Raw genomic sequence first — 25,831 nt, 5'->3', positions numbered from 1 at the left:
TTCAGCAGTTTGCTGGACTATAAGAAGGGAGAAGAATCCCTTTGTTATCCATCAATGAGGAAGAAAAAAGTACACTGCTTTCATGAATGAAAGTTGGATCATGGCTCTGGGACTCGTGACTCAGAGATTGCTTCATGTGAGAAACTTATTTTAGACAAAGGTTTTAGCCTGTTAAAAGTTATGATTAGTTTCTTAAAACAAAAAGTATAACATGCTTCTCTTTGTAACCATCACTGCTTCCATTATTCTTACTCAATACTCACTTAAATTTAGGAAATGGGCAGCAGGTTTAAAACAAATAAAAGGAAATTCTTCACACAGCACACAGTCTACTTGTGGAACTCCTTGCCTGAGGACATTGTGAAGGCCAGGACTATAACAGGGTTTAAAAGAGAACTGGATAAATTCATGGCAGTGAAGTCCATTAATGGCTATTAGCCAGGATGGGTAAGGAATGGTGTCCCTAGCTTCTGTTTGTCAGAGGTTGGAGATGGATGGCAGGAGAGAGATCACTTGATCATTACCTGTTAGGTTCATTCCCTCTGGGGCACCTGGCATTGGCCACTGTCGGTAGACAGGATACTGGGACAGATGGACCTTTGGTCTGACCCAGTACGGCCATTCTTATGAAAATCTGTTTTGTTAATAAACCTAATTTTCCTTTTAATAAACCATCATCTCAGTGCTATATTAAGTAGAGCATGCTTTCTCAGCTGAATCATGTAAACTGGTGTGTACACTTCTCTCGGAAGGGAGCAGACACATGCTTCCTGGATTTAATAACTGTAGATACATTTATAAGTTAGCAATTGTTTTTATATATACACCTTTTATCTTGATCTGATTTTTTATATATATATATATATATATATATATATAAAATCAGCTCAAGATAAAAAATGTAATGCTACAAACAAAATTGTCCATGGTAAGTGAGTTGGGTTAAAGACTGTAAATTAAGATTGAGAATGACACCATTACCACATCAATTTGAGCATTAGTAAGGAAGACTGTCCGGTGGATTCATTTATTTACTACATTTGTGCTAGGGAAGAGTCCTGACTTCTCTTCCTTTGATCTTGTTTTTTTTTTTTTTTTTAAACAACTCTAAAGCACCTCTATACATAAGGGGTCAGTGCATCATACAATATTTCTAAAGACAAAAAGGGATAAAGAAAAATGAAGCCAAGAGAGGCCATTCTATAAACAACTTTTAAGTTCTCCTTACAAGTAGGGAGAAATAGAAGTAAGGGAGGAGCAACTTCACCATACAAAGGCTCACCACAACAAAAATGTAATTGCCTGTAAAATTCAGGCACAGCAGTGAGATTTTTAAAGGGCAGTTAGTGTAGGTGAACAGACACCCAACAGAATCTGAAGAAACCTTCTGCTGCTTTTTGAAAAAGCTTCAAGGGTTAAAGCAGTGGTTTTGTAAGCCCCAAAAGGATAGAACTGTAAAAATTAGATTAGTGGTCAGGAGGCCATGTGCAGCTGTTGCAACTTTTTCAGAAGATAGGAGCATAGCCTGCACGAGTTGCACAACCAGACACACCCAACTCATGCTTTCCATGCATAGAACTTTGGCCAAAGATGCCACATTTCTACAGCAAACAGATTCATGGCCTGCCCAGACATCTCAGTGATAAATATGTACTTTGTAGACAAACAAACAGTACTTAGGACATTTCTTGAAGATACTGTGCTGCTTGGAAAGATTAGCAGTAGGAGATAGACAGGAGCAGACTAACTCCATAATCAAAGTCTGTTGCTATTTTATCCAACTTTGTTTTTCTACAGCTGGCTGTGTATGGCACCTATCATGCAGCAATGCTCAGGTTGGGAAGAAAACACCAGCTGATTCAACTGCTATATTTCAAGTAAGTGGCTTTGATGTGCAGGCTCAGAGGACAACTTGGAGAGCCTATGGAACTTCAATGTTGAGTTTTTCATTTGAATTAGAATGTAAATGAGATTTTTACATGGAAATTCTGTAGCTCGGTATGCCAGGGATACAGTATTACTTTCTGGATAAGAATTATTAGAGCAAGAACTGAAGTGACATTTGAGCTAAGACATTCTGATGTAAGATGAAAAATGTATCACTTTCGATACAGGTAGTTCTCAACATGACCAGGAATTGAGCATCTGAATTATAATTTACAGCAGGAATTAGATATAAAGCAGAGCCCCTATCTCAGAACCTCTCAGGACACTGTAGACAGAAATATAATGTTACGGTATTCCCTTCTTAAATACAAATATAGAATTCATTGATTCATAAATTCCAAGGCCAGAAGGGACCATTGTGATCAGTTAGTCTGATCTTCTGCATAACAAGCTGTAGAACTACCCCCAAAATATTTCCAAGAGCACAGCTTTTAAAAAAACATCCAATATTGATCTAAAAATCATCAGTGACTGAGAATCCATCACGACCCTTGGTAAATTGGTCTGATGTTAAATGATCCACACTTAAAAATGTATGGCTTTCTGGTCAGAATTTGTCGAGCTTTGACTTTCAACCATTGGATGGTCTTACATCTTTGCTACACTGAAAAACCTATTATTAAATATTTGTTGACCATATAGGTATTTATAGACCGTAATCAACTCACTCCTAACCTTCTCTTTGTTAAGCTAACTAGACTGAGCTCCTTGAGTCTACCATTATAAGTAGGGCCCTACCAAATTCATGGTCCATTTTGGTCAATTTAATGGTCATAGTATTTTAAAAATAGTAAATTTAATTATTTTAGCTATTTAAATCTGAAATTTCATGTTGTAACTGTAGGGGGTCCTGACACAAAAAGGAGTTGGGGGGGGGGGGGTGTCCGCAAACTTATTATAGGCAGGGTTTACTTCTGCACTGCTGCAGGCGGTGGTGCTGCCTTCAGAACTGGGTGGCCAGAGAGCAGCGGCTGCTGGCCAGGAGCCCAGCTCTGAAGGTAGAGCTGCTGCCAGCAGCAGCACAGAAGTAAGGATGGCATGGTATGGTATTGCCACCCTTACTTCTGTGCTGCTGCCTGCAAAGCTGTGCCCTCAGTCAGCAGCCGCCACTCTCCAGCCGCCCAGCTCTGAAGGCAGCAATGCAGAAGTAAGGTAGTATGGTATGGCATTGCCCCCCTTACATCTGCGCTGCTGTTGCCTTCAGAGCTGGGTACCCAGCCAACAGCCACCGCTCTCTAGCCACCCAGCTCTGAAGGCAGCGCAGAAGTAAGGGTAGCAATACCATGATCCCCCTAAAATAACCTTGTGACCCTCCCCCCCCACACAACTCCCTTTTGGATCAGGACCCCCAATTTGAGAAACTCTGGCCTCCCCCATGAAATTGGTATAGTATAGGGTAAAAGCACACAAAGGACCAGATTCCCCAGGGGGAGACCACACTTCACGGTCTGTGACACATTTTTCATGGCCGTGAATTTGGTAGGTGAATTTACTATAAGGCAGGTTTGCTTTTGTAATCCTTTAATCACTCTTGTGGCTCTTCTCTGAACCCTCTCCAGTTTATCAACATCCTTCTTGAATTGTGGACACAAGAATTGTAGATAGTATTCCAGCAGTGATTGCACCAGTGCCAAATACAGAGGCAAAAATCACTCTACTCCTACACAAGATTACCATTTATGCATCCAAAGATCACATTAGTTCTTTTGAGCTCCCTATGTGATGCTGCGGCCATGTTCAGCTGATTATCCACCAAGACTCCCAAATCTTCTTCAGAGTCATTGCTTTCCAGGTTAGAATCCCCTCAGCCTTAATTCTCTGTTCCTAGAGCTACATATGTACATTTAACCATATTAATTACATAAAGTTTGCTTGTGTCCAGCTTGCCAAGTGATCCAGACCACTTTGTATCAGAGATCTGCTCTCTTCATTTATTTACCACTCCCTCAATTTTTGTGTCATCTGCAAACTTTATCAGTGATGACTTAATGTTTTCTTCCAGATCACTGGTGAAATTGTTAAAATACCATGGGGCCAAGAATACATTCCTGTGGAACTAGGGCTACCATATGTCCGGATTTCCCCGGACAGGTCCAGCTTTTCGGTCTATAAATAGCCGTCCGGGGGGGATTTTTAAAAATCTAAAAATGTCCTGGATTTCCCCCCGGTCAGCTATTTATAGCTAGAAAAGCGGCGGCCAAGCGCCGCTGGGCAGCCAAAACCCCTTCCCGGCTTTCCCTATCCCCTGCAGCCTTACCACGCCGTCCAGCCCCGCAGCTGTCTTCCCCCTCCCCCGAACGCTCCACCCCCTGCTCCTCCCCCTCCCCTGCTTCCCGCGAATCAGATCTTCGCGGGAAGTGTGAAAAGAAGCAGGGGCAAGCGGGAGGCAGCAGCAGGTAAGCTGGGATGGGGGGGGCCGCAAGGAGGAGAGCTCCAGGGAGGCGCGGCCCTGGCCAAGTGGCGCCCGGCTGCCCCAGCGGCTCCGGCACAGCTCAGGGCCCCAACATCCCCAGCCCGGACCCGGCCCGGCTCGGGCCCCAGCACCCCGGGCCTGGACCCGGACCCGGCCCGGGCCCCAGCACCCCGGGCCTGGACCCGGACCCGGCCCGGGCCCCAGCACCCCGGGCCTGGACCCGGACCCGGCCCGGGCCCCAGCAGCCCCGGCTCGGGCCCCAGCAGTGCCGGCCGAGCACCTCCGGCCCGGCCCCAAGCCCAGCAACCCCGGCCGGAGCGCAGTCCGATTCCTGGGCTTTTTAAAGCTGGCCCTGGTCAGGGGACGGGGGGGGGGACGGGGGGGAAGGGAGGGTTGGATGGGTCGGGAGTTTGGGGGGGGCTGTCAGGGGGGCAAGGGTGTGGAGAGGGGTTGGGACAGTCAGGGACAGGGAGCGGGTGCTTAGATGGGTCTGGGGGGGCTGTCAGGGGGGCAGGGGTGTGAATATGGGGTGGGAGTGTGGATAAGGGTCGGGGCAGTCAGGGGACAGGTAGGGTCGTAGGCCATTCTCAGGAGGGGGAAGTTAGGGGACAAGGAGCGGGGGGGTTGGGGGTTCTGAGGGGGGCAATCAGGGGGTGGGAAATGGGAGGGAGTGGATGGGGCAGGGGCGGGGCTAGAGCAGGGCTCCTTCCCCCCCCCCCCCCCCAGTGTCCTCTTTTTTGCTTGTAGAAATATGGTAACCCTAGTGGAACCTCACTAGAAAAATGATGATTCCCGGTTTACAACTACATTTTGAGACCTGTTAGCCAGCTTTTAATTCATTTAAAGTGTGCCATGTTAATTTTAATATCATTTTAGTTCTTTAAATCAAAATGTGATGCAGTACCAAGTCAAACGCCTGACGGAAGTTTAAGTGCATTACATCAACACTTTACCTTATCAACTAAACTTGTAATCTCATTAAAAAAAGATATTGAGTTATTTGACGGGATCTATTTTACATAAACCCATGTTGATTGGCATTATATTACCCTCCTTTAATTCTTTATTAAGTCCAATAACAATTGCTGCATTATCATGTCTGGGATTGATGTCAGATTGACAGGCCTATAATTACCAGGGTCCTCCCATTTACCCTTTTAAAATATTGGCCCAACATTAGCTTCCTTACAGTCTTCTGGAACTTAGACTCATCAAAAATTAACATTAAAAGTCCAGTAAGCAACTCAGCCAGCTCTTAAAATTCTTGGGTGTAAGCTAGACATTTAAAAATCAGCAGGTCTGACTCACTTTAGTAGCTGCTGTTCAACATCCTCCCGTGATACTAATGGGATGGAAGGAGTGTTATCATAGGATATGACTATATCATATGTTTTTCCCCAAATAGAGAACAGAAATATTTATTGAACACTTCTGTTTTTTCTGCATTATTATTGATAACACTGGTCTACAATTTTTGAGAAGTCGTCTGCTTCAGAGATAAAATGTGCTATTTATTATGTATTTTGATGTGCTGAATTCAAATATGACAATTAAAACAACTGATTGGCTACTGTTTCTAAGATATTTAAGTTTTTACATTTTATGTCTATGTATATTGTGTAGATAGTAGAGTTTTAATCATAAATTGTAAACCTAGGTCTTTTCATGTGTTTATGGTTGCTTTACCCGATAATATTTCACCTGTCCTGTTTATGTAACACTTTAAAAATCAGTAAAGGGTTCTATAAATAAAATGTAGTATGAAACAAAAGGCAAAAACTATTATGTACATAGTTTAGTCCTATTCAATGTCTACTCGGCGCTTCTTGGCTTGTCTCTTGTATTCATTAAATGGAGCATCTCTTGTCACTGTCCAGCAATAGTCTGCAAGCATTGATGGGCTCCATTTGCCCTGATAGCGTTTCTCCATTGTTGCAATGTCCTGGTGAAATCGCTCACCATGCTCGTCGCACACTGCTCTGCAGTTTGGTGGAAAAAAATCTAGATGAGAGTGCAAAAAATGTATCTTTAGTGACATGTTGCAACCAAGGCTTTTGTATGCCTTGAGGAGGTTTTCCACCAACAACCTGTAGTGGTCTGCCTTGTGTTTTGTCAATGGCCTTGACAAAGTTCTTCATCACCACCCTTGCACATCAAGCTGGGTCTAACAAAATCTTCCTTGATTCAACAAGTGGTGGATGCTGAACACTTTTCCTCCCAGGCTCCAATGACTGTCGGAGTGGCCAATCTTTCTTGATGTAGTGGGAATCTCTTGCACGACTATCCCATTCGCAGAGAAAACAGCAGTTCTTTGTGTATCCAGTCTGCAGACGAAGCAAGAGAGCAACAACCTTCAGATAGCCACAAAGCTGCCACTGATGTTGGTCATAGTTTATGCACCTCAAAAGTTGTTTCATGTTGTCATAGGTTTCCTTCATATGACTGCATGACCATCTGGAATTGATGGCAAAACATTGCCATTATGCAGTAAAACAGCTTTAAGACTCGTCTTCGATGAATCAATGAACAGTCTCCACTCATCTGGATCGTGAACGATGTTGAGGGCTGCCATCACACCATCCATGTTGTTGCAGGCTACAAAATCACCTTCCATGAAGAAGAATGGGACAAGGTCCTTTTGACGGTCACGGAACATGGAAACCCTAACATCACCTGCCAGGAGATTCCACTGCTGTAGTCTGGAGCCCAACAGCTCTGCCTTACTCTTGGGTAGTTCCAAATCCCTGACAAGATCATTCAGTTCACCTTGTGTAATGAGGTGTGGTTCAGAGGAGGAGGATGAGAGAAAATGTGGGTCCTGTGACATTGATTGTTCAGGACCAGAAGTTTCATCCTCTTCCTCGTCTGACTCAAGTGAGAATGATTCTGGTACACCAGGAACCGGCAGTCCTTCTCCGTGGGGTACTGGGCGTATAGCTGATGGAATGTTTGGATAATGCACAGTCCACTTTTTCTTCTTTGACACACCTTTCCCAACTGGAGGAACCATGCAGAAGTAACAACTGCTGGTATGATCTGTTAGCTCTCTCCAAATCATTGGCACTGCAAAAGGCATAGATTTCCTTTTCCTGTTCAACCACTGGCGAAGATTTCTTGCACAAGTGTTGCAGCATATGTGTGGGGCCCACCTCTTGTCCTGATCTCCAATTTTGCAGCCAAAATAAAGGTGATAGGCTTTCTTAACCATAGTGGTTATACTACGCTTTTGTGATGCAAAAGTCACTTCACCACAAACATAGCAGAAGTTATCTGCACTGATCACACAAGTACGAGGCATCTCTGCTCACTTTGGCTAAACAGAAATGTGTCCCTTTGCAAAATCAAACACTGACAAATAAGAGAGCACGACACACTGATTTCTAGAGCTGATATAGGGCAATTTGTTCAGCAGAGTGATGTAAGCTTCGTTATGATTGCATCATCCACGACTTCTAGGAATAACATGACGCAATTCATATAATGTATGACGCAATACCAGCTTCCGATTGCATCATTCATTGTTTTGCCTAAAAATCAAGTACTGTCCAAACCCAGTCATAGATTTATTCATAGATCCAGTCAAAGATGTATTTTAGTCATTTCTGGTTTAAATTGAGATCCCTTCCCTTTCTAACTTACTTATCCTCCGCCATTCCCAAGTCAAGGGTCGTATATACTGACCCAATAGCATATCTTGAAAACTAGAGCCAATCAACAATTTTAAGCATCATTTTTGTTCTCAGTGACCCAGAATTAGTAAAGTTTGACTACATTTATTTCAGAAGTATTTTGGCTGTAGAGCAGTGTAATTCTACCATTTCCATCTAGTAATGGACCAATACCATTGTTAGGATTTTTTTTTTTTTTTGTTCATAATATACTTGAACTTCTTATTGTCCTTAACTCTGCTGGTCATAGATTTCTCCTTGTGTTCCTTTGCTTCCCATGTCCATTTTCTATACTTCCTAGCTTGTGATTTACACTCATTACTATCAACTTCCCCTTTCTTCCATCTGTTATACATACGTATCTTCTTTCTTTCTTTTTTAAACAGTACCTTCACTTCCCTCTCAACCAGTTTTTTTTATTTTTTTAACCAATATGGCCTTCTTCCTCAATTATAGGATTGCGACTTTTTTTGGACATTTAGTAAAGTGTTTTTAAGCAATTTCCAATCATCATCCACATTTTTCCGATTAAATTCTTTCTCCCAGTTGCTTTGGCTCATAATTGTTTTCAGCTTTGTGAAACTGACCCTTTTAAGTCACCATTTCTTTTATTACTGGTCTGGACTTGATAATATTTGTTACGTACAAACAGAATAAAGTCATGATCAGTTGTACTTAAGCTATCATTAATTTTTAGTTCTGTGATCAGTTCACTCTCTCTCTGTCAAGATGATGTCCAATATAGAATCCACCTGTGGATGCAACATTTTCTGTGTCAGGAAATCATCTATAGTAATTAGAAATTCCAAGGATGTTTTAGTACTGGCAGCACAAGACCTCCAGCATGTTCCACTCAAACTGAAGTCCCCCAGGGTCTCTGAGCCTTTTTTCCCCCCTACACATTACAGATAGCTGCATAAGGAGCCAGTCATTCTGTTTCCCTGTGTGATCGGGTGATCTGTTGCAGATACCAATTAATATCCAATCTCATTCTTTACCTGTTAGGACATTGATCCATAAGCATTCAAGATAATTTTCTTTCAGTTCCTGGTGACTCGGAAACAGGTAATGCCATTTTTGCTGAGTACCACTCCCCCACTCTCTTGCCCATTCTATCTTTCCTAAATAGGTTATAATTGATTTTAACATTCTAATTATGTGAATCATCCCATCAGGTTTGAGTAATACCAATTATATTGAATTTATGTTCATAAATGAGCAATTCCATTCTTCTTGTTTGTTACCCTGGCTCCTGGGATCAGTGTATAGGCAATTAAAGAATGTCCTTTACCACCTTGATTAATTTTGTTTCTCAACATCTGGATTTTGTGCTAAATGAGTACTCAATATCTTTCCTCTTTTTACCCTTCCCTTCTGTCATTGATTTAATGCCCTCCTGACTAAATGAAGGCCAGTTTAATAAAACAGGAAGATGGAAATATATTTTTTATTTTTAAAAAGAGAATGTGGGTGGGAGGAAAAATGGAGCACTGGAGGAGGGATTTCCAACCACCAAAACTTGAGTCCTTAGTATAGTGCTCAGTTTTGTAAAAATATGATCTCAAGACAACTCCACATATGGTGGTATGATCTTTAAATGGTGGCATGAGAAAATACACTCCAGACTTCATGAGACAGCTTTATATATACACATTGAAGGCTAACTCTGATAAGGGACTTTACAAACTATTAAATACTCTTTAAAAAAGTCCATCTACTATTTAGGCAGATACTATAAAATACAAATCGGGCACAAACTAAACTGTGTGAAACTGTGCTGCTACATTCTGAACAAGCTCTAACAAAGAGGGAACTACAATGATTTCACTTCATGGTCAATGGTGCAAGATCCTGCTTGCTGCCCGATGATTCATTCCAAAGCTGTGAAAAAAAACTTAGAAAATTGGTAACAATTTCAGTGCCAACTAATTAACCATGTACTGTAAGCCACTGCCTACACAGTAACTATCCAAATAAAATCCTGACTCTGGGCTGTGATGCTGTCCAGGATTAGAAGAATTGTGGGAGACACTATTAGCAGAAAGGAAACTATAAGGTAGAAGTTTCCCATTCTGTGGCCCAGTGTCTACCACAATCCTGATATGTATGGGTAGTCGTGAGCAATGACGAGGAGTAGGGAGGAACAGAAAAGTGAACATAAAACATAGGAAAGACCCCACCACCACCCATTTTTGAACTATTAAAATGCAAAAGCAATGTCTGGATCACCACCTGGAGCACCTTCCCCTATGAAGAGACAGAAAGTCCACCTTATAATGTCTGATAGAGACATTTGCCCATGGCTATGTGGCCGGTCTGCAGATCTCTGCAGTGGAAGTCCACAGTGTATTGGCCCATGAGGTTGCCATGGGACTACTAGAATGCGCCTTGATTCCTTCTGGAACAGGCACGCGGGAAAGCTTGTAGGTCTCAATGATACATAGTCTCATCCATCTAGAAAGGGATAGTTTGGATACTCTAAGCCCTTGGCATGTCAGGATGAAAGGAAATTAACAGGGAGCCTCATCTTCTTGTGGATTCTGTATGCTTGATTAAAGTCTTCTCCTGACATCGAGGTTATGCCACTGCTTCTCGTATGGATGCTGTATCAATAAGCAGAATGAATGAAATCAGAGGCTCAAAGGGATGAATGGGTAGGGCTTTCAATCCCAGTGCTAGGTCCCTCTTAGAGAAGATTGGTTGGACCGCTGGCCTGGCCAGTCTGATTGCTCTGAGAAATCCGGATACCTGAAAGTTCTGCGAAGGAGCTAGACCATCCTGTGAATAGTACAATACTTAGAGCTGATACCCAGGATGCTATGGTGCTGGGATGAAGGCTCCATGTGCACCTTTCTGAAGGAAATCCTGAGTAGCCAGAATCCCAGGGTCTCTTGGATCTGTGTTGAGCTCTTGGATATGAACTCAGTCCATGTGGAGGAATAGGCTTTTAGAATGGAAACTTCCCTGGAATGGAATGGAATAGAGTCCTGATAACTTTGGAAGATAGCTGCACTCAGCCTAACACTTCTTTTGATAGCCAGGCTGTCAGATGAAAATTATCTGGGTCTGGATGAAGGAATGGACCTTGAGAGAGAGAGAGAGAGAGAGAAAAAACCCACCATCTCATTGGAAATGGCAACTGTGGTTCCAGCTTGTATTCCATCAGATTAGAGAACCAGGGTCTCCTTGGTCAATACAGAGTTAGCACTATTACCCTTGCTGCTTCTTGCTTTATTTTTGGATCACCTTCCCCAGGAGATGGTATGGCGGGAACACATATAGTAGACCTAGAGGCCATCTATGTGACAGAACATCTGTCCCCAGGCATTTTGTTGGAGTCTACTTCCCAGATGAAGAATATTGGCCATTTTGCATTCTTGCAATTACCAAACAGGTCAACTGAGGGAAGGCTGAACATCCATGAGATCAGAGTGAAAACGTCCTGGGTTCAGACATCACTTAGTTCACTCACTTTGAGTCCGCTGAGCCAATCTGCCTTTTGGTTCAGCTCTCTTTCCATGCATATCACTTTTAGGGAAGGGAAAGTCTTGTCTGACCATTCTATTGTCTCCATTGCTTCTGCACATACAGCTACGCTCCTTGTTCCCCTGGGTTGTTTAATATGCGACTGTGGTCATGTTGTCTTGTTGGATCAAGACATGACTGCCTTCTAGGTAGCTCTGGAATCTCAGTAAAGCTAGTTTAACAGCTCTGAGCTCCAACAGCTTGATGCTGTGATTCTTTTCTGAGGAGCTCCAGAAACCCTATGTTGTTACTGGTCCCAGAAGTGCTTCTCATCCCTTCACAAATGGTGTTTATTGTGAGAACCGGCAGGTCTGGAAGATACACAGGAAGACCCCTGTGGACGTTCTCTGGGACTGTTCCTGATTTTAGGGGATCAAGCACCTGGTTGGGAACCAGTACCTGGTCTTGCATTTGCTCCAGGAAATGGTCCCATCCTCACAGAAAAAAGACCTGGAGACACCTGATATGTGACCTCACTCATGGAGAGACCCATATGCAGAAGACCAGAAGGCCCAGTGACTAGAGACACTGCGCTATGGTTGGCCTACATGCATTTGTCTAACATGGATATCAGATCTTGGATCTTCTGGAATCTGTCTAGTGATGGGTAGATCTTCATCACTAATGTCTCCGTCCTCACTCATAGGTGAATTATGTTGGTCAAGGGAATCAGAGCTTTTCCTGGTATTATCGTGAAGCCATGAACTTGGAGGTGATCCAGAGTCCAGGCTGCAAAACTATGTGCTGAGGCCTGTGAGCTGTACCTTGCTGGGACTACTATCAGCTACTTAAGACTCTGGGTGCAAAAGATGGATCAGAAGGAACTGTCATGCTGAGGATTTTGCTGATTAAGAGGAAAATTAATCTAGCTTTCCTTGGAAAGGTCTCCAAATTCCCCGCATTCCCCCAGGGTAACAGTCCTTTCTTGGATACTCTGAGTTGGCAGCAACCAGTGGATTGCTGTGCTGGCTTTGACAGCAAGGGTTGAGGCCTCTGTGCAGTCTCAGCTTCTAATTTCTCTAATGTTTTCCCCAATAGCTCCTCACGTGTAATGCACAAGATCCATTTAGAATGAGCGATGACTATTCATGGGTATAACATGACAATCCTGTAGCCACTAAATTAGAATCCACTGCTTATCACAAATCATATCAAGTGTTTGAACAAGACAGGATCCAAGACGTCTCATTCCAAGAACAGATCATATCCCTGGAAGATGAGCCACTCATTTACCACAAAGGAAACTTTCCTTACTAAACATGTGAAAAACCTCTGGTCTGAACAACTATAGCTGAGGTTTTGCAATTGCTGTGCAGCATGTCGTGATTCTTATGGTCTATAGCAGGAGTGACCAACCTGAGCCTGAGAAGGAGCCAGAATTTACCAATGTACATTTTCAGAGAGCCACAGTAATACATCAGCAACCCCATCAGCCCCCCCCACCATACCCGCTGGCAGCCCTGCCAATCAGCACCTCCCCTGCCCTCCTGCCCGCCACGATCAGTTGTTTTGCAGTGTACAGGAGGCTCTGGGATGGAGCCCGGAGGAGCAAGGGTGCAGCAGGCTCAGGAGAGGGGAAGGGGAAGGGGCAGGGGCCTTAGGGTAAGGGGTGGAGTGAGGGCGGGGCCTGGGGTTGAGCAGTGGAAAGTTGGCATCTGTAGCTCCAGCCCCAGAGTCAGCACCTATGCAAGGAGCCGCATATTAACTTCTGAAGAGCCGCATGTGGCTCCGGAGCCACAGGTTGGCCACCCCGGTCTATAGGGTCTTTTAGACGGAAGTCCCTTCTGAAGGTGTGACTGTACCTTTCAATGGTGGAGCTACTACTGCTCCGAACTTAGGCTCCCAAAATATATGTAATTTCTTTGTTTTTGTATTTTATTTTATATTATATATAAATTAACATTTTAGTTTAACATTTGGTTTAATCAGGGGTCCTCATTTGGATCTTATGATGCTCTCAAAGGAGGCATCAATAGGAAAACATTTATCATAATGCTAAAAAAGAAAGATATTTTATTATTATTAATCAATCCCTTGCAAGCCACTAACTGACATGTCTTGGAAAAGTTCTGTAGGTTTGTTTTTTAGGGTTGTGTGTTTTTTGTTTTGTTATTTGCATGTGTGACAGTTCTTTGCCTGACTATTTTACAGGTGGCCCACACAATAGAGAAGGGGTACCAATACACATGCCTTGATTGTATGAAAGGTATGTGAAAGGCTGCCTGTCCCAGGCCAGCTAAGACCTAAGAAAGTGTTGTATGAGTAACCCAGTGCCACTCCGGGCTTTACATAGTAAATCAGGATAATTTCTGAATACAGGAAGGGACTTCTCACATACCCCTCTATAATCCGACGAAGACACACCTTGTCACGTGTCTCTGTTATGGTCACACGCTGCCTGAAGTGCTCAAGGCTTTAATGTCAATCAGGGGAGGGGTGGCGAGAGCCACTTTACCCCCCTTTCAGAGTCTGATGCCCTTTCCCTGGCAGATAAGAAAGCGGACGATAAGAAGGCACTTCCCATTCTGCTGTTACCTCAAAATCTTAGTCCTTTTCTCAGGCAGAGCAAGGGTCCTCAAGCTGAAAACCATACAGACACAATTTCCATTAGTCTGAAGCCTGAGGCAGGGTTGCACAGATGGCACAGGCTTCTCTGCATGCCCAGACATACTGCAGAGTTGGGGACGGGGATGGAGTATCATATAGAACACGGAGAAAGATTCTGAAGGAGATAAATCCCAGCAAACCCTTCCTCAGGGGCAGAAGAGGTTTAAACCACTGATTTTCACACCATTTCGCTTATTAATAAATTTACCAGGTGCCTTGCAAAGAATACATTTCCTTTTTCCATTCTGGGACCCAGAGTCTCTGGGTTTTGCAGGACTTACTCCAGAGTATCATGAGAAACCCCTCATTCATGGTGAGAAGAAGGGATCTGAGTAGGAGCCCAGCTTGTCTTCCCAGGGTTTCTAGGACCCATTTTTGGACTTGGGGGGGGGGGGGGGGGGAGATCAGTAGCCCAAAAAGGGTCTTAGCTTTTATGGTGCTTTTTTGCCCCAGGACTCCCCTGGGTCAGCCTCCTCGTTCTCCCTGTTCTATTCTCTCCCCCTGGTTGGGTTTTTTCCTGAGATGGAGTATCAGCTACTGGAGGAGAGGTGAGAGACACAGCAACATGTTTGTCCGACTCAGAGGCCCGTGCCCAAGCAGAGGCCCATGCCCTCGCAGGTGGGAGGTGCTGCAGCAGAGGTTCTGGCTTGCTGTGACCACTGCAATGCTCACATTCCAGTCCAGGAGGCGGTATGGAGGCTTGAAAACATGCTTTATCTCCCCCCAAAATGGCTAACAACAACAACAAATCAAGAAGAGAAGGATGAGAGCAAAACACAATGACACCTAACTGCTGTTGTGGAGGTAGAAGATCTGACAGCAGGCAAAAGAAGGGATGTGGCTAGCATAAGCTGTGTTGCAGCTTTGAACCGTCTCCAGAAACTGCAGACAAGAGAGGAATAGCTTATAAGTATCAGAATTGTGGGAGAAGCTGAGCATCAAGAACACTTTCATACAATTACCTTTCAACGGAAAATAAATGGTCAAGTGGACATCAAGACCCTTTCAATTTGCCTTACTGTTCTCAAACAAAATCCCACTGAGAGCATGAAAGAATGAGGCTCCATTTATAGATATCCTCTACCAAACAGCAAGATCATATCTCCTGGGAGATGAGAAAGAGAGACATATTATCAGCTGAATGCATTGCATTTAAGCATTTCTTCAAAGCAGAGACCAAGCCTGCAGGGTCAGCTGAGGAAGATTCACACAATTGTGTAACAGCATATTCATACTCTACCACACATTCAGAAATTATCTCACTAAGAGGTTTTATACATATATTCGACATGGGAAGCTGGATTTAATCACTGATTGACTACTGATACATTAAGTCTATAAGTGTATTTTTCACACTTCAGGTGAACTGTAAACTATCAAGTTTCCAAGATCACCTACATTTAAAGATACAGAAACATTTTTGACATTGTTAATCAAAAAAGGTTAATCCTGTATAAATTCTTAGTGTCTGCACCATTTCTCATGCCACATTTTTCAATGCTTATTCAGTTACAAAAGCTTGACAGAACTTCATTTCAGAAACCATCAGCCACCATCTTGGGATCTCCCCAAAGAAAGGTATTTACACAATTCTTCTAAAAATGACCTGCTACACAATCATAATTCAACAGAGACATGCTCTTAAAAGCTCAAATGCCAAGATGGTACTCGGTTTTACAGCTCCCAACGTACAGTACAAGACAATATTTAGCCTTTCCATATTTTTCAAAGCTATCACCATCAGTTAGGTAAAGGGGTGAAAATTCAACCTACACATTTAGTGCTTTTGTGAGTTTTATTAGAAGCATGATGTTTGAACAGGTTTATGGCAATTCATAATAGCCTTACAAATAGGAATTAAGTTTTGCAGGCTCAATGGGGAAATCTGAGGTCTGTCCTACATTATATGGGATACGAATAGGATTGGGAATGTTCACACCAGACCAAGTTAATATGATCCATGGCTGAAAGCCTTTAGTGATTTTGGTAATCTAAGATAAAATAAAAATCCTTTTGATTTAACTAATTTAAAAAATGAGGTAAACAATTATTGTAGTTCTTATTCATAACTACTTTGAACACAAAAAAAGTTAAGAATTAAGCTTCTTCAAAGTAATATTTAAGGTTAAACTCTTTAGTGAAATATGGTAATTTTAGTGTGTATAGCTGGACATTGTTGCCTTATTTGCTATCAGACAATATTTGTACAGCACTTAGCACAATGGAGTTCTGACCCTGCCAGCCTCTGGACAATACCAGAATATAAATGTTACGTTAGACACACAAAACCTAAATTAAAACAACATTAAGGTTGCAAAACAACGTGCTCAAAAGTTAGCAAACACCAGAATTAAAAGTTATGTCTGCAACCTTAATTCGGCCTCCTTCTGTCAATGCATGATACAGTCATTAATTACACAATTACATACAATTTTTTTCCACAGGAATTCTGCCATATTCAGTGCACAGGATGGACTTGCTCTGGGGATGAACCAGGGCTAGTAAAGAAGACTTGTCTGTAGAACCCCTGCCTCACATATTGCAGAAGTTGGAAGGCATATAGTGAATGAGGCAAGGGATTGCAGGAAGAAAGGAAGGTCTCATGGATAAGGCAGCTGAATGCAATCCTGAAGAATTGGATTGTATCAGTGCCTCTGCCACAAAGTTCCAATGTGATACTAGGCAAGTAATTGAAATCAAACTTTTCACAGGTGATCATTGTGTGTTCCTCATTTTCTGGTTGCCTAACTTGAGAGACTGGGTCTGATTTGCAGAAGCATTGAGAACTTAACTGCAATTAAAGCCAATGGGAGCTGTGCTTTGAACATATATGACTCAGGTCCTAGGCACCTTAAATTGGGCACCCAAAATTAGTGCATACTTTTGACATTAATCTTTTTATGTCTCATAGAATCATAGAATATTAGAGTTGGAAGAGACTTCAGGAGGTCATCTACTCCAATCCCCTGCTCAAAGCAGGACCAACACCAACTAAATCGTCCCAGCCAAGACTTTGTCAAGCCGGGCCTTAAAAACCTCTAAGGATGGAGATTCCACCACCTCCATAGGTAACCCATTCCAGTGCTTCACCACGCTCCTAGTGAAATAGTGTTTTCTAATATCCAACCTAGGCCTCCTGCACTGCAATTTGAAACCATTGCTTCTTTTTCTGTCATCTGCCACCACTGCGAACAGCCAAGCTCCATCCTCTTAGCAACCTTCAACTACCTGAAGGGGGGTTCCAATCAAATCTCCCTTCACTCTTCTCTTCTGCAGACTAAATAAGCCCAGTTCCCTCAGTCTCTCCTCGTAAGTCATGTGCCCCAGCCCCCTAATCATTTTTGTTGCCCTCCGCTGGACTCTCTCCAATTTGTCCACATCCCTTCTGTAGTGGGGGGACCAAAACTGGATGCAATACTCTAGGTGTGGCCTCACCAGTGTCAAATAGAGGGGAATAATCAGTTCCCTCGATCTGTTGGCAAGACTCCCACTAATAGACCCCAATATGCTGTTGGCCTTCTTGGCAACGAAAGCACACTGCTGACTCATATCCAGCTTCTCGCCCACTGTAATCCCCAGGTCCTTTTCTGCAGAACTGCTGCTTAGCCAGTCAGTCCCCAGCCTGTAGCTGTGCATGAAATTCTCTTTCTTCTTAAGTGCAAGACTCAGCACTTGAACTTGTTGAACCTCATCAGATTTCTTTTGTCCCAATCCTCTAATTTGTCTAGGTAATGCTGGACCCTATCCCTATCCTCCAGCGTATCTACCTCTCCCCCAAGCTTAGTGTCATTTGCGAACTTGCTGAGGGTGCAATTAATCCCATCATCCAGATCATTAATACGGATGTGGAACAAAACTGGCCCCAGGACCGACCCTGAAGCACTCCGCTTGATAGTGGCTGCCAAATAGACATCGAACCGTTGATCACTACCCATTGAGCCCGACAATCTAGCCAGCTTTCTAGCCACCTTACAGTCCATTCATCCAATCCATACTTTTTTAACTTGCTGGCAAAAATACTGTGGGAGACCATATCAAAAGCTCTGCTAAAGTCAAGATATATCACATCCACCACTTTCCTCATATCCACATAGCCAGTTATCTCATCATAGAAGGCAATCAGGTTGGTCAGGCATGACTTGCCCTTGATGAATCCACATTGACTGTTCCTGATCACCTTCCTCTCCTCCAAGTACTTCAAAATGGATTCCTTGAGGACCTGCTCCATAGTTTTGCTGGGGACTGAAGTGAGGCTGACCGGTCTGTAGTTCCCTGGGTTCACTTTCTTTTCTTTCTTAAATATGGGCACTATATTTGCCTTTTTCCAATCGTCCAGGACCTCCCCTGATCACCACGAATTTTCAAAGATAATGGCCAATGGCTCTGCAATCACATCAGACAACTCCCTCAGCACCCTTGGATGCATTAGATCTGGACCCATGGACTAGTGCATGTCCAGCTTTTCTAAATAGTCCTTAACCCAGTTCTTTCACTACTGAAGGCTGCTCACCTCCTCCCCATACTGTGCCTCAGTTGCCCATTTGCAAAAATGAAGATAAGACCACCTCCATGGGGTATTACGAATATAAATTCATTAATATTTGTGATGCATTCATATGCTACAGTAATGAGTGCCACAGGAAAGTCCCAAGGAAATAATTCTGTATTCAGATCAGGGTTTGACTAGTGTGCAGTAAATAAGGTACAGTGCATTATGAAGCTAAAACAAAAAATTGAATAGCTGCTCATTAAGTGAGCATTGTCCATCCTGGACACTGAATGAGGCAGGGGTCCTATCGGGAAAAAAAATCATGAAATTAAAGTATCACAGTGCAAATGTACATGGGCATGAAATTCAGTTTGCATAGGTAACCATAATTCTGACATTTCCTAACTTTAAGGTTGCAAACTCAAGCACTCAAATGTTCTTTTAACAACTTTCGTGTGTGTAATCTCCCAGGTTTTTAAAAGAGCAAACTGAAGAAAACAAATTCCACTATGTGGAACCACACTGTCCCCTTTATGGGTCATCAGCAGGATTGGAACCTTTAGATGAATGATGCACAGATACTCAGTGAGGCTCAGGAGCTGAAAGTGGCTCTTTAATTTGTCTCCTGAGGCTCTTTGCAGTACATGATATTAAAACACTGTGATTTAATTATTAACCAATCAAGATGCTTTTACTATATTATTAACCAATCGTAGAATACTTGGTCAGTCATTTTGCAGTGAAAATTATATATATAAAAATAGTAAATGAAACAATGAATTCACAATACTGTGGCTCTTTTGGGTAATGTTGATTGCTAATTTGGTTCCTGAACCACTGAGTTCTGAGTATAACTGCTTTAGATATACATCACAGACCTCTACCACTTGAGTTAAAAGAATAACTGACAGTAGTAGGTTGTCATCTTCTACAGGAACCAGCCACTAGAGGGGGATGAAAAACTTTGCCAATGGGTACCAACTATAATTGTATCCGATATACTAGACAGGAAAATGGTGTTTTCTCCAATGTTGTAGGCCACAATAAAGTAACAACAGTTATATAGAAGTCTTCACATGGCAACGAAATTGCATGTCTAAATACTTAGACCAGAAGCAGCTTGAGTACATTTTGTTCCCCAGGCCATACTGACACACCTAAGCCTGGAGGAGGATGTAATGTATGGTAGACATTGTACATCCCAGACAAAGAGCAAGACTAGGAGGCATGTAGGCAACCTTCATATTTAACTTGTGAAAACAAATGGAGGCTCAAAAAAACCAGGCTATACACAGAGGAGAGGAAAGGAGAGGAAAGAATAGTGATTATTCCCACAAAAATCACTTTCAAAAAGGATGGCTGATCAACAAAGATTAAAAGGAACTCTATGTAAACATAGGATCTCTCAACTATTTAATCCGTGCCCTCATTAAATAGTTATGTTGTATAACATTTCCCCTTTAAATACCACATTTACTGTGGGAAGAACACTTGATAGAGCAGGGATTCCCGAACTTTTGCGGGCACAACCCTATTTTAATGAATTATTTCCCCCCAGGATCTCAGACAGCATGGAAGACATCATTTTGTAGAGCAAAATGGCATCTTCCACACAGCGTGACCTTGCACACACCATACATGTGCGATGTCACGCCACATGGTGGACGCCATTTGAGCAAAATGGCGTGCTTCATGCATTGCAACCTCGCATGCCCCATACATGCAAGATCATGCTGTGCAGAGCAAAATATCATCCTCTACAGGGTTTGCCGTGACCCCATCTTCTGACTGCACGACCCCATTTGGGGATGCAACCCACAGTTTGGGAACCGCTGTGATAAAGACATTATGTGACTACATCTACATCAGTGGACAAAGGAAACTAAACAGCCACCCCCTCCACATTACGTCACAAATGACCAAGTCACACATGTGAGTAGCTCAATAACGAACCTGCAAATGTATTTAAATAGCTTTCAGATGTTTGAGAAGCCAACAGTCAGTTCTCTAGCAGTCTAATTCAAACCTTTAGTTCAAAATACTCAAATTGTGGAGATTATAAAGTATTAATATACAAGTCAAAGGAAGGAACACCGAAACAAAAGGGTTGGTCTACACTAAAAAGTTAGATCAGCATAGCTACATCTCTCAAGGGTGGGAAAAATCCACACCCTTATGAGCCATAATTAAGCCAACCTAACCCCCAGTGCAGACAGCACTAGGTTGATGGAAGAATTCTTCTGTCAATCTAGGGACTGCCTCTTGTGGAGGTGGATTACCTACCGTGACAAGAGAACCCCTCTCAACGTGGTATTCAGTGCTTAAACTGAAGCACTAAGCATGACAGCTGCAGCACTGCAGCTCTGCCGCTATACTATTTTAAATGTGGACACAGCCGAAGTTACCTAGTGCTGTAGAGTCTTACAAGCAAATTGGAATACAAATTACAGCTACAGCTGAGCCCATATGGAAGATGCACACAGAAAACTGGGTATGTTTATTTAAACAATTACAGCCCGAGGCTTGGTTTGGGGTGTGTGGAAAAGATGATTTTGGTTTACTTTTTTCACACATATAATCGACTTTCAAATTACACATCTTCGTATCAAGACACAAACAAGACATGCATTACATGGCAAAACAAAGTGCTCCTTTACTGTTTAGACATATCCAGAATTTGGCAGTACATAACCAAAAAGATTTTTGCAACCTACAATAAAGTGGGTCAGCTAAAATGTTCTATTCATCCTCCAATGTCCAACAGACATGGGAACACCACAACACTGGCAACTTACATTTTGCTCCTTTAGGAAACATTGACAACATTTAATAATGTGGCATTGGTCCCTAAAAGCTTTTTGATATGCTGTACATACAACCTAAAGATTTGTTTAAACTGTAGGCCATTTGCACAAAGCTACTTGCTAAACAGAGTGATTAATATGCAAAGCTTGATCCTGTGAGCATGCCAAAACTTTCACATATCTGTGACTGAAATTGTACAGATACTGAATAAACTGGTTAACAGCAGTGTTCCCTTTACTATGAAAAGAATATTCCTCTCAATGCTTACATTTCATTTTCCTTTTAATCCAGCAGAGTCATGATTCTGTACTCTGCCTTTCAAGTACGTAATGAAGTGACACTTGCATAAAAGTGAAAGCAAATGTGGGTGCACCACAATGATTGTTGACAAATTTTAGATTTGACAACATGCTTACTGCTATCATAAATAGTGTCCACAGATTCTACCATCAGGTTTAAGCTATACAAGTTAATACCACATGAACAGAATAACTCTGAACTGCTCGGTAGTTCAGATGATTGGCCAGTACTAATTTGGAAAACAAAGCAATAGTGGCATAGTCAAGTTTCAAATTAAATAATTCTGATATGATATATGTGGGAAAGTCTTTATTATTTCCTGTATTTAACCTAATTATATTTAATATGCTGCAAATATCTCTATAAAAAGAGAAAAAATTACAATGGATGACATCAAGGCTGGGTAGGAAGGTACTATCACAATTACTACTTTTTGTATTTTGTTGCTTTATCTAGATTCAGCTGCTGGATTTGTTCATCAAAACACAAAAGTTACAAGATCCCTATAACCTCATTATATACCTCCCTTTGTAAGAAGTACATGTAAACAAACACACTTCTGAACTGCTATTAATATGGGAACTTTGTTCGCAAGTCAGTTCAGCATCCCTACTGCCTTCAAAACAAGTATTCACCTGCCCTTAATTAACAGGAGGTAAGTGCACACAATGAAAGAGGAGGTCACCTACTGTTAATCCTATTTGTCAATAGGCTCTTAGTCTTCATGAAGTGGCCAAAACTACATTGATCCCAGACACATCAAGTAAATCCATAATTTGTTTTAGATCGCTAAAAATAGAAGTTACTTAGGCATGACCATTTCAGAATCCTTATGACATGATTATAAAGCTATTACGAGAAAGAGGACTCTATATTTAATAAATCATTTTTATTCCAAATTAAAGTGTAAAACATTTACTATTTAGCTGGACTCCAAATGTTTACTCATAGTAATAAGAAAAAACAATTTATATATGGCATATGACATCCACTTAGCTATACTGAAAATGGGAAGTGGTCAGTTTTTTCCTCTTCTACCTGGTGATCGAGAGGAAAAATGCTTCTTTCAGCCAGTAGATGAGTTTGCTTACTTCAAATAAGCATTGACATTTTAGGAGCTAGGGAGAGAACATGTAATATCTTTAGGGATGACCTGGTTCATATTATGGGAAACTAAACATGATTGACAATGTGTATGCACATGCTCCAATCGGAGGATATCTTATGAGGTGGACAATATGGTGTGGAATATAGAGCTCAAGGTTGGGGATTCAGAATGCCCCAAGTTCTGATGTCGGACTTGATGTGTGACCTTATGAAAGTCCCTTCAGTTCCCTGCCTCAGTTTCCCCATATGTAAGATGTATTTTATTTATCTACCTTTCACAATGTTTTAGGAATCAGTTAATGTTGTGTAGTGCTTTGAGCATTTAAAACCCTATGTAAGTGCTAAATAATATTAAAAAAAGAGAAGTTCATGAACTTAATCAGGAAAGCTGGAAGATTTATTAAAAGCTGAGCATATTTGCAATCAATATAAAAGACCACATAATAAAATACAACCACCGATGTGTCAACCTAAACTATGCCAAGTTGACAAATAAGACTCCATCCACTCAAGCCACTAGCCTAAAACAAAAAAGGTAAGTCTTGCAATATTCACAAGTTTGCTGGACTGACTGGGGAAAAATTGCAGAATCATGCTTCCAGTACCCGAATTTTCAAATTTCCATAGCATAAGCAAAAGTGTCCCAGATGACCCTAATTGTCAAGAGAGTGCATAGCCACACTGGGAGAAAAAATTAGCTCAGATCACCAAGATTATCCCCACAGAGGCCTTTATTTTATAATGGAAAGTAATCTTCTAGTAAATGACCCTTCCTCACCGAGCTTTCTTCTGACCCAAAATCCAAGTCACAAATATTTCAAGTTTCTATCTTGTTGGCATTTTTAAAAAAAAAAAAAAAAACACTGATCAATGCAATCCCATAGTTTTCAATTCAAAATGGGCTTTAAATTAAAGCACTGTGTTAAGATAGAAAACTATATGGATAAAAGCAATGTTTAACATTCAAAAGACAACTTGCACTCTGTTTAGGGTTAAGATGGTTCCAAATAGAAAAAGGACAAAAATGAACGTTCAGCCACATTGCTCTTACCTGTTGGCTCTTGCTCCTTCTTGACTTTTTTGAACTTTTTGGCTCTCTTCCTTCCCTCTGGAACAGACTCTGCATAGCAATCTGTTTCATCAAGCTCTGTCTCTTGGATTTCTCTCTCTTCCATATCATCAGAGCCAGTTTCCTCTTGAATAGGACTCATACTTCTTTTTCCCATTGTGCTGGTAGCTGTAAAACTGAAATTAAAAAAAGCAAGACAACATGGTCATCCAGATAGAATGAATACAGCAAGAGTATTTAATGAAGCAGGTGGGTCTGGCTGCCGTATACTAAAATTAAAAATATTCATGGGCAAGCTATAAATTTTAGTAATAATGACAGTTCACCATATCAACTGCATAAATTGTCTGGAAAATAATGCAGTCTTAAAATTACCTTGCCGGGTGGAAGATTTGTCTAGCACCAGTGTTCCATAAAAGTCATATTCACAATTTCATCTTTTTTAGATGCAGAATGATCCGTTCTTTGTACAAGAATATTTTATATTTTCCCCATACTTTGATCAGGACATTTTTTAGCTCCATAAAAACTCTGATTAAACTAATATCAAAGACAACTGTATTTTATGAAGACACTGTAATGGTTTAACATATCTTCAGACTCTGCTACAAAAGCAGTCTCAGGGCAACACCAGTAAAAACTGAAAAATTGATCTATTTGTTATGGCTCTGAGATGCATATGAAATTAACATTCTACATGCTCACTTTTTCATGTCTCCTTTGGATTGTAAGTAATCTGAAGAATATTTGTTGGGTACAAGAGATGAACCCATCAACAATTAAAATCAGGTCTTAAAAAGTAAAGATTTCCGGCATGTAAAATCTATATATAAAAATAAAATTGCACCTTCTCTTGTTCCTCTATAAACTACTTACCCATAGTATAGTCTAAATGTATCAAGACTTGATTAAAAAACCAAGGTCTGAAGAGAATAATTATAACCACATTTTATTCAGAATGCATTGAAATTATACTGCACAAGACCGTTTCACCTTTTAATTCCACTGTATATTGCCATTAGCGCAAAAATGCTTGGACATAAAACCAAGGTTAGCAAATATGAGTAATGCAGTACTAAAGTAACCTAGCTCAAAGAATAATTACTGTAATGTAATTGCTGTGTATCTGAATATCAGATGTTTGCTTAAAAATATGATGTACATTTTAATGCTTTTTAAACAATCCATTTTAAAGATTATACTAAATTAATGATTGTGAAGCTTCAAGTTTTCTATTAGTTTAAAATGACATCTCACACTGCAGTATTCACCAATTCCTAAACAAACACGCTTACATAAATCAAAATGCAACATCTTCATTAAAAAGCATGGTATCACATGGCTTTTTTGCACTTAATGACAAGGAAATATGGCTCTCCAACAATCCTTTAGATGAATTCCTGTTTAGTTGTATTTTTGGCTTCAAGATGAAATATTTTTTGTAGTGGATTCAGCAGAACTTCTCTCTAACTGAGACTGTCTTCTAATTGGATACCCAAAGGCACTAAAATATGAAATATATGATTAAACATCATGCTCTTACTTCCACTTCTGGGCCACACACACCGCCTGGTCTGAATGAATATCTGGATTCTCCTCTCAATAGTCAGAGAGGAGAGGCCTTCCTTTGGGGTCTCTTACAAGATCTCATTAAGTCACACCATGACTACCATTGACAAACACTTGAAGGCTATTTAGCTACAAAAATTCAGACAGCCAAAAAAGCAGAAGAGAACTATTTACCATATATATATCTACTCTCAACATCATAGTAAATCTGGATTTTGAGTATTAGACTAAAACTGAAGTGACAGAAGAGAAGGCAGGACAAGAGGTTTCAGGCATTCAGAAAACTAAGAACCCAACCATGATTTAAGACTTCTTCTAAAAAATAGCTACCT

The 25,831-nt window shown here is 41.4% G+C and overlaps 1 protein-coding gene across 8 annotated transcripts in view; it reads right to left on the bottom strand.

Annotated features, from left to right (window-relative positions):
- PARN (poly(A)-specific ribonuclease) overlaps positions 1 to 25,831 on the bottom strand; it is a 154,810-nt gene that overhangs the window by 3,345 nt on the left and 125,634 nt on the right. For 7 of the 8 annotated variants that reach the window (XR_010590833.1, XR_010590834.1, XR_010590832.1 and 4 more), the window contains one exon: positions 23,913 to 24,106. Coding sequence is in view for 4 of the 8 variants with exons in the window: in XM_065558855.1 (XP_065414927.1) it covers positions 23,913 to 24,106 (194 nt within the window). In the remaining 4 variants the exon portion in view is untranslated. Of the gene's footprint in view, positions 1 to 8,571; positions 24,107 to 25,831 lie in introns of those variants that run through there. The other variant, XM_065558854.1, reaches the window with a different exon arrangement.

The sequence above is a fragment of the Chrysemys picta genome, chromosome 10, assembly GCF_011386835.1.
Source record: "Chrysemys picta bellii isolate R12L10 chromosome 10, ASM1138683v2, whole genome shotgun sequence".
Taxonomy (NCBI): Eukaryota; Metazoa; Chordata; order Testudines; family Emydidae; genus Chrysemys; species Chrysemys picta.
The sequence above is the reverse complement of the archived record's forward strand: the minus strand, read 5'-3'. Positions and strand labels throughout refer to the sequence as shown.